The sequence below is a fragment of the Equus caballus genome, chromosome 9 (genome assembly GCF_041296265.1).
Source record: "Equus caballus isolate H_3958 breed thoroughbred chromosome 9, TB-T2T, whole genome shotgun sequence".
NCBI classification, from domain to species: Eukaryota; Metazoa; Chordata; class Mammalia; order Perissodactyla; family Equidae; genus Equus; species Equus caballus.
In genome coordinates, this window is record NC_091692.1 from 13217172 (window position 1) to 13230553 (window position 13382).

At 35.5% G+C, this 13382-nt stretch overlaps 1 protein-coding gene across 4 annotated transcripts in view; it reads left to right on the top strand.

Annotated features, from left to right (window-relative positions):
- Positions 1–8349, top strand: part of C9H8orf89 (chromosome 9 C8orf89 homolog) — a 46672-nt gene extending 38323 nt beyond the window's left edge. For all 4 annotated transcript variants that reach the window (XM_070222115.1, XM_070222118.1, XM_070222117.1 and 1 more), the window contains 2 exons: positions 4250–4288; positions 5968–8349. In XM_070222115.1, the coding sequence (XP_070078216.1) occupies positions 4250–4288; positions 5968–6113 (185 nt within the window). In that variant the 3' untranslated portion in view covers positions 6114–8349. The remainder of the gene's footprint in view (positions 1–4249; positions 4289–5967) is intronic.
- The last annotated feature ends 5033 nt before the right edge of the window (positions 8350–13382 follow it).

Sequence of the window (13382 nt, forward strand, 5' to 3'; positions counted from 1 at the left end):
ATATAAGAAACTTCTATGGCTCAATAATAAAAAAATAACCTGATTAGAAAGTGGTCAAAGGACTTGAATTGACGTTTCTCTGAGGAAGTTATACAAATGACCAATAAGTACATGACAAGATGCTCAACCTCACTAACCATTAAGGAAATGCAAATAAAACCACAATGAGGTGTCACCCTCTCACCATCGTCAGGATGGCCACTGTCAAAAGGACAGAAAATAACAGGTGTTGGTGAGGATGCAGGGAAGTTGGAACCCTTGTGCACTGGGAATGTAAAACGGTGCAGCCATTATAGAAAACAGTATGGAGAGACTCAAAAACTTAAAAATAGAGTTACATATGATCCAGCAACCCCACTTCTGGGTTTTATCCAAAAGAATTGAAAGCAGGATATTGAAGAGATATTTGCACACCTGTGCTTACTGCAGCATTATTCACAGTAGCCAAGAGGTGGAAGCAACCCACATGTCCTTATACAGATGAAAGGATAAAGAAAAATGTGGTATATACATACAATGGAATATTTTACAGCCTTTAAAAACAGGGAAATTCTGTCACATGCTATAACATAGATGAACCTTGAGGATGTTATGCTAGGTGAAATAAGCCAGGCACAAAAGGACAAATTCTGGATCCCACTCCTGAAGTATCTAAATTAGTCAAAATCTTGGAAACAAGAAAGTAAAAAGGTGGTGGACAAGGGCTGGGGAATTAGTGTTTAGTGGGTATAGAGTTTCAGTATCGCAAGATGAAAAAGTCTGGGAGATCTGTCGCACAATGATGTGAATATACTTAACATTACTGAACTGTCCACTTAGAAATTGTTAACATGGCAAAAAAAAATCTAAGAGAAAGATACATGTACATTTGTGGTGTAAAATATAAATTCACAAAGCTAAAAGTTGTCATGTAATTTGCATGTTTATATGAAGTTATATGTTCAATTTGTAAGTTTAAAAACTAAGATTTTAAGAGCCTATCAGAGTTGTTTGGAAGCTACTTCATACAAGTGATTTAAAGAATAGTTTTCTGGATAAAGTCATTACATATTAAAGCATCAATCACCACAACTTCCTTCTTAAGTGAATTTTCCTTAGTAAGCTTTGTGTTAGACTAATAACTACCTGAACCGCAAATAAATTACATTTGTGGGGAAAAAACATACAGCAACCATGAGAGTTAATTGTGAAATACTGAAAACTTTCGCCCTGGTATTATGATATTGGATACCTGCTCTGATGTCCACTAGCACCACTTCCATTCAACATTGTACTAGAGATCATAAACCAGTTGAATAAGGTGAGAAAAAGAAATTAAAGACACGTGAATTGAAAAAAAAACCATTTTTTATACGTGGCATGATTGGATATTTAGAAAATCCAAAACATTCTAGATTAATTATTTGAATTAATAATCAGTTTAGTAAGTCAATAAAAAAATTAGTTGTTTCTCTGTAAATGAGGAAAAGCAATTACAAAATAAAATTCTAAAAGATACTTTTTGCAATTTCATCAAGTGACCTCAATTGCTTAGGAATAGATATAATAAAAGTTGTGCAGGACCTTTACACAGACAGCTATAAAGCAATACTGAGAAAAATTAAAGAAGACCTAACTAAATAGATGGATTTACTTTGTTCTTGAATGGGAATACTCACTATTTAAAGATCTCGATTGTCTACTAAATCATTCATGCAATCCCAATTAAAAATCAGTAGGCTTTTTTTGGGTAGAAACTAACCTGGCAATTCTAAAATTTATATAGAAATACAAAGAACAAGAAAAGCAAAGACAATTGAAAGGGTAAAAACAAAGATGTAGGTCTTATATTACCAGATATCACAACTTATTAGAAAACAGTGATTAAACCAGTGTGGTATTGGTGCAAAGATAGACAATTAGACTAAAGGAACAGAATTGTGAGTCCAGAGACGGATTCACTTACATATAATCACCTGACTTTACAACAAAGGTACCACTACAGTGGATTGAGGAAAGGAGTGTTTTTTCAATGGAATATCCGTATGGAATAAAATGAACTTTGACCCCATCACACACTGTACTCAAAAGTCAGTTCCAGAAAGATAATAGACCTAAATGTGGAGAAAAAAAAATCTACATGTTAACATAGGAGAATATCTTCATGACTTTGGGACAGGCAAAGATTTCTTAAATAGGACACAAAAAAGCACTAATTAAAAGGGAAAGATTGATAAATTGGGCTTTGATAATTGATAAATTAAAAACTTCTTTTCTTTAAAAGACATCTTTAACATAGTGAAAAGGCAAGTTGTGGACTGGAAGAATATGCTTGTAATATATATGTCCAACAAAGGACTCATATCCAGTATATATAAAGAACTCCTTCAAATCAATAAGAAAAAGACAACCTAAGCTGAAAAATGAATAAAAGACTTGAACAGGCAGTTTACAAAAGAGGATATTCACGTGGTCATTAGCATGTTAAATGGTACTCAACATAATTTATTATCAAGAAAATTTAACTTACAATTCCTACAAGAATAGCTAAAATGAAAATGACTAACAGTTACCGAGTGCTAGGAGGGATGGGAATAATTGCAATGCTCATTACTGCCAGTAGAAGTGTAAATTGGCATAAGGACTTTCAAAAACCCTTTGGTAGTAAATGCTGAAATACAAACTTTATGACTCAGCAGTGCTACTCCTAGTTATACACCCAAGAGAACTGGGTGCACATGTGTACCAAAAGAAACATACAAGAATGTTAATAGCAGCCAAGGCTGCTGTACCAAAAAGACCTCCAAACTATAGCGGTTTAAATAAGATAGTTCATTTTTCTCTAATTTCTAAATGTGAGTGATCCAAGCTAGTGGGGTGGCTCTATTTCAGCTGGTCATTCAGGAACCCAGAGACATCCCACCTTGTTTCACCAACCCATAGGGTTTTGTCTTTGTTTGCAAGTGGGTCATTGCCATGTCTGAATCCCAGCCAAGGGAAGGGGAAAGAACAGAAATCTAGGGTAAGAGGATTGTAATTTAAATTAAAGATGACTAGAAAGTTGCACATTTACTCAGATCTCCTTGGTCCATACTTATTAACAAGGCTATGCTTAGCTCCAGCGTAAGCTCAGAAATGTCATCCCTACCTGGATGGCCACGTGCTCAGCTAAAATTCTGTTTGAAAGAATGATTAGCACGCTGCCACAATTCTTTTATAATTAAAATTTCTAACTTTCTATTGTGAATATTTGGAAATGTAGTTAATTTTTGCAATTTGTTCTTAGAGCCATCCACCTTGCTAAAGTCTCGTATTACTTCCTAATTTCCTTTTATATGTAATATAAAATATTATGTCGTTATATATTAGTTTAAAATTAATATACATTATACCTTATATACATATATGTATATATACAATGTACATTATATATTATATAATATACTTTTATAATATATAATTATAATATAATAATTGTGTATATATATTATTTATATATATAGTTACAATTTGGAGTTGTCTATGTAGATTATCATAATCATCTGTGAATAATGTCAGTTTTGTTTCTTCTTTTCCAAATCCAATGCCTTTATTTTTCTGATTTTACTAAGCTGGCTAGGACCACCAATACAATGGTGAACAGAAAGGAATAGTAGGCATTTTTGACTTGTCTCTAATTTTAAAGAAAGTGCCTTTAATGTTTCCTCATTAAGAGTGATGCTTGCCGTAGGTTTTGGGTAGATATCCTTTATCGAGGTAAAGAAGTTCTCTTTAATTTACCAAGAGTTTTTTTATTTTTATTTTTTTAAGTGAGAGTTGAATTTTATCAACTTTTTCTGAATTGCTTGAGATGATCATGTGATTTTGTTTAATGTTTTAATGTGAAGAATTACATTTGTAGGTTTTGTAGTGTTAAGTCATTTTTGCATGCCTTGGATACACCCAATTTAGGCATGATTATCTTTTTATGTACTGCTGTAATTTATTTGCCAGTATTTTATTTGGGATTTTTTATCTATGTTAATGAGTGAGGTTGCTACTAATTTTCCTTTTTGTCCTATCCTTGTCTGGATTCAGTGTCAAGATTATAATGGCCTCATGGAGGGAAGTGGGGACTATTCCACTCTTTCTGTTCTCTGAAGGATGTGACCTAAAATTGGCATGATCTCTCTCTCTTGAAAGTCTGATAGAATTCCTTTGTAAAATTGTCTGGGTCACTTGTTTTCTTTGGAGTAAAATTTTAATGTTGATTCAATCATTTTAATTTTAGGGCTCTTAAGGCATTCTAATTCTTCTTCAATCAATTTTGGTAAGTTATATTTTTTAGAACTTTTTGCATTTTTTCTGTTTTCGAATTTATTGGCATAAAGTTTAATTTTTGTTCTATCTGTACCTCTGTCACTCTTCTCCTAATATTATTTATTTGTTCCTTCTGCTTTTTTCCTGATTAATCTCACCAGAGGCTTTCCTTTTTTATTAGTCTTTTCAATTAAAAACTCTTATCTTTTTAAAAATCTTTCTTATTGTACGTTTGTTTTCTACTTCATTTTCTCCTCTTTTCTGTATTATCTTTCCTTCCAAGTTCTTTGAGTTTATTCTTTTCCTAACGTGTATCTTATACCTAGCTTGTTAATTTTCAGGCTTATTTTCTAACGTAAGAATTTCAGAGTATAAAACTATGTACAACGTTTGCTGCATCGCACAAGTTTTTAATATTTTCTTTATCATTTAGTTACAAGTATTTTTAATGTTTATTATGGTTTCTTTTTTGACTGATGAATAATTTAGAATGTAAAAATTTCTAAATATTTTTTGTTTATCTTATTGTTAAAAACTTCCAACTTAATTGCATTACTCTGTGTGATACCAATTCTTGAAGTTTTTTTGAGGTTTGCTTAATGCCTAGAATCTAGTTAATCTGCAGCTAGAGGGTCTTTCTAAGTGTCAAGTCCATTGTACTGCTAAGAACAGGAATCCTGATCATATTCTTTCCCTCTACTCTCTCTGAACTTCACTCATATTATACATTCAAACAAAACAATAACAACCATAACCAAAACAACAATGACAATAATAAAAAATATAACAACCACATTGGAGAACTGAAGACAGCTTTTTTGACATTTGAAACTGTTCAAAGTTAAATAATAGTATTTTAAAGCAATATGGATCGTTTTATTATTTTCAAATAATAATATATTGTATATATATTGTATATTTCTAAATAGAAGTATTTATACATATTTACATATTTAGGGCAATATGTAGTGATTACAGGGGAACTTTGAATTTGATGAATCTGGGTTCAAATCCTGCCTCTAACAGTTACTGGGTCTTTGCCCTCAGGCAAGTTTTTTAGCCTTTTTTCGATAAATCTGTTTTAAATCTGTAATCCCAGATAGTACTAGTTACTTACTTCATAGTGTTGTGTGGATAAAATAGACGAAAGGGACTTGACAGAGAGAGGCCATTCAGTACGTGTCCCCTGTTACTATTGCCACCACTCTATAGCACAAGCTTGATTAGTGCTTGTTCAGTTAGTGAATGACTTATTTCACTTTACAATTTTACTGTTTTATTTCACTTAGCATTTATGAGAAATGGCTTTCTTTGGAGAAAATTACTTGATCAGCACATAAAGTATGAAACAAGTTAATTAGTTATGGAGACTGCGCCTTTTCCTTTGGAATAAATTCCACAGCCATCCCATGTCTTAAGAAGCACATTACAGACACAGATTTAGTTTTATATAATTAAATACAAGCATTACAGGTTTTTTTGTAGTTAAATATTTGTTTAGCAGGCTTGCTGTCACAGTCACTTTGGAAAGTAAATAGTGGCATTTCTACTTCAGAGAATGTGTTCTATGAAGAGCTAGTAGTGTTTAATGTTCACTTGAGGAACAGATATTTTGTTTGCAATGTATTAGAGAAAATTATTCATGTGTGCTTAATTTAATTTTAATAGCTGACTTTTTCTCCTTCACAGATTCTGGCTTCAGCGATCCTCTCCCTGGAGCGTCATCTCAGTACTTACAGAGGCTTTCCAAAATGGCCATATTGGAGTATGACACCATCCGTCAAGAAACAGGCAGAAAATCAAAAAAGGGCAAGAAACGCGAGCGAGACTGCTGACTAATATCATACGCTGTGATGCTTTCTTCGCTGACTTTTAAGGTTTATATATTTTTTTCTTTTTTTCTTGATATGTGATATGATGTGCAATGATTTACATACAAATGGAAATGTAAATAGGAAATAAATATTTTATGTTACAGAATAATTTGCATTTTGTTAACATTATAAAGAGACATTTAAGTTATAGTTTACGAGGACATAAGCATAAGAAAAATTAGATTCCATGAATTTTATGCACATTGATTATATTTTTTTATTCAATTTGATAAATGTTTTTTGAGTGCCTGTCTGTACCATGAGCTTTGCTAGGAGCTGCAGAAGATTCCAGAAAAAGTGAGTTCTTATTGTTGGGGTTAGAAGGCGCCCTAACTTGAACCCCTCCTTCTCCCTGTTTGAGTTTGAAAACAGTCGTGAGATAAGTATTCAAGCAGATGAGACTCTTAGCTTTGTTTACTGATAAAACCTGGAAGGGAAGTCCTGGTTCAATGTGTGGCAACTGTGGCCTCCTCATCCTGAACTTTCCACTTGGGCAAATGTACACGCCCAGGTAATGCCAACAACCTCAGGCTCACCTGCCGAACCAAGACCTTTACTGCCAAGCAGAGCAAGGCATCTCCACCGTGTAGACAGGCAGATCCAGGAGGGGAAAGTAGGTGGGGAGAGACTCACTCCATCTCTGTGGGGAGGAGAAGGAAGGTCTCAGTTAAGAGGAAAACCTTTCTTCAGGAAAGCCTGAGGGGTGGGGGAGAAGTATTTGTCTATACACGTCCCTGAGAAACGGGGAGAATCAAGGATACCAATGGCTGTGATCCAGTGGAGAGTGGGATACGGGTCATAGCAGAACCAGAGTGTTACAGAGGTTCAAAAACAGGGCAGCAACATCCAGGGGGTCAGAGAAAGCCTCATAGAAGATGTAGTGTTTAAAATGGGCTTTAAAGACAGGAAAGATAGAGGGAGAGGGCATTTCTTGAAACATGGAATAATATAAGCAAAGATACACTATGCATTTGGGAATGGTGCACTTGGCTGGAGTACTAGGGAGTATAGTGCAAGAGTCATAAATTCACAGGCCTACAGGCACCATGCCAGGACCAGATTGAGTGACACGAATCAGATGAAGGTGAACTGGAGCATGTGTCTCCATTTAAAAGGGCACTCACTGCCTCCCTTCAGCCCTTTGTGTCATGCAGGAATGTGGGCCCAAAGGTGCCAAATATTCTAACTTTTCATGAGAAGCCAGACTCTGGATTTTTATGTTAAACCTTCCAATGTATAAATGGGAGCAATTAATTCAAAATAAGTGATTTAAAATTTATAAAGCCAGTGTGTAGGCCAAAGAAAATTATATGCAAAATCTAGATCTGGCTTTGTGGAGCCATTCTTTTGTGCAAACTCAGGGTCAAAGGAATTGAGGGCAATAGGGCTCAAAAGATAAGTTGATGATAGCTGGTCGAGAATCGCAGATGCCAAGCAAGAGTTTGTACTTCCTCTGTTTCACAGTGGGAGATTTTTGAGAATGAAATTAAATTACTGCTTTTAGGAAGATTCATCCGGGTATAATTTGTAGGCTGGATTGTAATGGGAGGAGACTGGAGGTAGGGAAAGCACTTAGGAGGTTTTTATAAAAATTGAGATAAGAATCTCTCAGTGGAAAGATAGAGACAGGCATAGGAAGGAGAGACTAAAACATGAGGCCATCAAGGCAAAGGACTTAAGGTCAACTGCTTAGACATAGGGTATCGGGAGAGAAAGAATCAAAACCGGCTCATTTCCGCCTTTAGACATAAGGTTCTCAGGGGGCGATGCTAGGTTTGGGGAATAAGAGGATGAGTGCAAGCTCGGGTGTATTCAATTTTAGGTGCCATCAGAACTGCCACATAGAGATGCCAAACAGGTAGTTGAAAAGTAGGTAGGTAGTTCCGGGAAAATGACACTGCCTAGAGTTAGAACTTTGAGAAACATTTTCATAGCAAATTCTCTGTTTTCTCCGATAACAAAGTGGAGAGAGAAGGAAGCCCAAATTTATAAGGAATGGGAGGAAATAGGAAGAAGACAAAAATAGGAGAAAGAAGAAAAGAAACCATCACAGATGTAAGAGAATAAACATATTCTCTGTCCTTGCATGCTTTATATTAATGTATAGAATGCAATGTTAATATGTGTTTGTATGAATTATCATGATGCATTAGTTCCTAGGGGGATAAATAAACTTAAATGGATATGTTTGTGCTTACATCTGAATTTTGCTTGAGAATGATTTAGATATTGCCTGTACCTTGTCTGTCTTCTGATCACCCACCCACTCCAAGTGTGGTTAATGATTTAAGAGATGGGAAACAGGAGAAAAAGTACTCTCAGACAACAATTTTATGAACTCTTTTTTGGATGAGCACTTCTAAACACCTTTGATTGTCAAATGGATTTCATTTATTGAGCTCCTCCTATGTATTCTAAACATTTAACATTATTTGTAAACCTCAAGAAAACCCTAAAAAGTAGGTCAGTGATATTTCTGTTTTATAAATGAAGGGTCTCTAGCTAGACAAGAGGAGAACTAGAATTCTGACCTACTAGGATTCAAGGCCCGTATACATAAACTTAACTGAATAATATTTTTTTTAAAACTTAAACTTAGTTGGCACATTATGGTTTAGTTACTTAAAATTTAAAGGAAGATAGTACTTGTACACAGAAAAATGTCTCCTAATATTGAGTTGAGTTCCTAAGTTATGAGACTAACACATCTTGGAGGATTTATACTGCTAAAGTGGAAAGACCCCCTCTTCCCATCTGCCCTGTGAAAGAGTTCAGCTCAAGCCAACTCAAGAAAGGAGTCCAATGTTTATTTCTTTTTAATAAACGAAATATGCTGACAATAATTAATCACCTTTTTAGCCTTGGATTGAATTTAATTTTTTTCTATATTTTTTTAACTTTTAATTTTTTTTTGAGGAAGATTAGCCCTGAGCTAACATCCATGCCCATCTTCCTCTACTTAATATGTGGGTCGCCTGCCACAGCATGGCTTGGTAAGCAATGCATAGGTCTGCACCTGGGATCCGAACCTGCAAACCCTGGGCCACCAACGTGGAGTGTGCAAACTTAACCGCTACACCACCGGCCGGCCCCTGAATTTAATTTAACTTGCGTTTTTCATTAAATCTTAAGAAAAACAAACCCAGGCTCTACTTCCTTACATTGCATTTACTCTTTTTGTTTCTCGTGAACTTTTTAGAAAAACCAGCATGTATTTAATAGATAGAAGGCTCAGATCACCCCCAACTAAGATAAACCCTACATTGAGAGATAAGGATGAGATGTCAAGTTCTGATATAGTAGCTACCGTGGATGTTACATTTATGTTTAGTGTTGAAGACAATCTTGCCAGAAATGACACTTTCGCATTTGGGATTTGGAAATTCCTCTGGCGTAAGCAATCAGTCATAATCTTGGGAACTGTACCTTATGATAAATATTTAGGATGGGAAGATGGAGTCCTGATTTTAGGGTGAGAAAACAGTTCTTTACAAAGAATAATTACTTCAGTGAAAGACAAATCATTAGTCAGTGATAGTTTCAAAGAAATTTCCTAAGAAGACTCTACTGCCTTATCTCTAACTCTGTGCTCATCAGGCAACTTTCTAATATGTAGTTTAGACTCCTGAGTTAATACAGTCACCAAAAAGTAGATGCTTTCTCGGGATGACATGTCTCAGATCTAGGAATGGGTGTGTTAGCTAATGTATTGCGATTCTGATTCACAGTGTCTATGAATTTGGTTGGCATGAATTGATACACAGATCCTGATCATCCTGGTCAAATTAATGAATTGAATGGGGTTTTTTTTTTCCCTAGAAAAATCACTTTAGTATTTTTGGAAAAATAATGTACATTTTTAGGAATTTCAGCAATGTAGAAAAGCACAAAAAGAAAGTTTAAGAAAGTACCTCAAATGTCACCACTCATAAATAATATCAGGTGAACATCATTCTCTGCCTGTATACAGATAGACCCAGAAATACGTTTATTATAATGGGATCATTCTATGCATGCTGTCTTTAAATAAAGTTAGTCAACTTAATTTTACTCAGATTTAAGGAAAAAAAACTTAAAACTGAAGACATTGCTAAAATCCAAATGCTGTTACTTTAAAAATATTATATTTTATAAATCTATAGTTAGATCCATCTTTAGATTTATCTCTAAATCTGGATCTTGATCTTCTTTCCTAAAGGAGATATTCTTTCCTAAAAGATTCTTACACAAGGAACTTCTGGTTCTGATCTAAAGTATTTGTCAACTTAGAAAAACCTACCTGAAATCTTCTAAAGATGAATTAACAAAAAAGTGTCCAGACACTGTGTTTGTTGCAGAGGAAACTTACACATGAGACGTAGCCAGAGTCCCTGGGACTGGAATGGCATTCTCCACTGGGTTTGGCCTGTGTTTCACTCACTCACACTTATACAGGGTTATTCCTCAGTCTCCTAAGGGACCATGTCAACTGCAAAAGATAATTAACCCTTTGAAAGAACCAGCAAGTCTTTATAGCAATGAAGTGAAAAAAACGTAAAAAAAAAAAAAGAAAGAGTTTCTTCTGCAAGCCTTTTGAAACTTAAGCGGGCATCTAAATTTCCTGGAGAGCTTGTTGAAATACAGATTGCTATAGGTCTGGGGTGGGATTTGAGAATTTGCATTTCTAACCAGCCCCTGGTGATGCTGATGCTGCTGATCCACAGACCACACCTTGAGTAGCCTGCCTTAGAATCACCTGCAGTTAGAGTCGCCTGGTGAATTTTTGAGAACTACCGTTGTCCAGGCTCTAGTCCCAGAGATTCTGATCTAGCTGGTTTGGGGTGGGTTCTGAAGATGGGTAATTTTTTTTTTTTTATTGAGTTATTGATAGGTTACAATCTTGTGAAATTTCAATTGTACATTAATGTTTGTCAGTCATGTTGTAGGTGCACCACTTCACCCTTTGTGCCCACCCCCCCACCCCACCTTTCCCCTGGTATCCACTAAACTGTTCTTGGTCCATAGTTTTAAATTCCTCATATGAGTGGAGTCATACACAGATTATCTTTCTCTTGCTGGCTTATTTCACTTAACATAATTCTCTCAAGGTCCATCCATGTTATTGCAAATGGAATGATTTTGTTCTGTTTTGCAGCTGAGTAGTATTCCATTGTATATAGGTACCACATCTTCTTTATCCATTCGTCTGTTGATGGGCACTTAGGTTGCTTCCACGTCTTGGCTATTGTAAACAGTGCTGCAATAAACATTGGGGTACACAGGACTTTTGGGATTGCTGACTTCAGGCTCTTTGGATAGATACCCAGTAGTGGGATGTCTGGATCGTATGGTAGTTCTATTTTTAGTTTTTTGAGGAATCTCCATACTGTTTTCCATAGTGGCTGCACTAGTTTGCATTCCCACCAGCAGTGTATGAGGGTTCCTTTTTCTCCCCAACCTCTCCAACATTTGTTGCTATTAGTTTTAGATATTTTTGTCATTCTAACGGGTGTAAGGTGATATCTTAGTGTAGTTTTGATTTGCATTTCCCTGATGATCAGCGATGATGAGCATCTTTTCATGTGCCTATTGGCCATCAGTATATCTTCTTTGGAGAAATGTCTGTTCATGTCTCCAGCCCATTTTTTGATTGGGTTGTTTGATGTTTTGTGATTGAGTTGTGAGAGTTCTTTATATATTAAGGATATTAAGCCTTTGTCAGATATATGACTTGCAAATATTTTTTCCCAGTTAGTGGGTTGTTTTTTTGTTTCAATCCTGTTTTCATTTGCCTTGAAGAAGCTCTTTAGTCTGATGAAGTCCCATTTGTTTATTCTTTCTATTGTTTCCCTTCTCTGAGAAGGCATGGTGTCCGAAAAGATCCTTTTAATACTGATGTCAAAGAGTGTACTGCCTACGTTTTCTTCCAGAAGCCTTATGGTTTCAGGTCTCGCCTTTAGGTCTTTAATCCATTTTGAGTTTATTTTGGTGAATGGTGAAAAAGAATGGTCAATTTTCATTCTTTTACATGTAGCTTTCCAGTTTTCCCAGCACCATTTGTTGAAAAGACTTTCTTTTCTCCATTGTATGCCCTCAGCTCCTTTGTCAAAGATAAGCTGTCCATAGATGTGTGGTTTTATTTCTGGGCTTTCAATTTTGTTCCATTGATCTGTGCACCTGTTTTTGTACCAGTACCATGCTGTTTTGATTACTGTAGCTTTGTAGTATGTTTTGAAGTCAGGGATTGTGATGCCTCCCGTTTTGTTCTTTTTTCTCAGGATTGCTTTAGCAATTCGGGGTCTTTTGTTGCCCCATATGAATTTTAGGATTCTTTGTTCTAATTCTGTAAATAATGTCATTGGGATTCTGATTGGGATGGCGTTGAATCTGTAGATTGCTTTAGGTAGAATAGACATTTTAACTATGTTTATTCTTCCAATTCATGTACATGGAATGTCTTTCCATCTCCTTATGTCATCATCCAATTCTCTCAGAAAGGCCTTGTAATTTTCATTATATAAGTCCTTCACTTCCTTAGTTAAATTTACCCCAAGGTATTTTATTCTTTTTGTTGCGATTGTGAATGGTATTGTATTCTTGAGTTCTTTTTCTGTGGTTCATTACTGGAGTATAGAAATGCTACTGATTTATGCAAATTGATTTTATACCCTGCAACTTTGCTGTAGTTGTTGATTACTTCTAACAGTTTTCCAATGGATTCTTTGGGGTTTTCTATATATAAGATCATGTCGTCTGCAAACAGCGAGAGTTTCACTTCTTCCTTCCCTATTTGGATTCCTTTTATTCCTTTTTCTTGCCTGATTGCTCTGGCCAGGACCTCCAGTACTATGTTAAATAAGAGTGGTGATAGAGGGCATCCTTGTCTTGTTCCTGTTTTCAGGGGGATGGGGTTCAGTTTTTGCCCATTGAGTATGATGTTGGCCATGGGTTTGTCGTATATGGCCTTTATTATGTTGAGGTAGTTTCCTTCTGTGCCCATTTTGTTCAGAGTTTTTATCATAAATGGCTGTTGGATCTTGTCAAATGCCTTCTCTGCATCTATTGAGATGATCATGTGGTTTTTATTCCTCAGTTTGTTGATGTGGTGTATCACATTGATTGATTTGCGGATGTTGAACCATCCCTGTGTCCCTGGTATGAATCCCACCTGATCCTGATGTATGATTCTTTTGATGAATTGCTGAATTCTGGTTGCCAAAATTTTGTTTAGAATTTTTGCATCTATGTTCC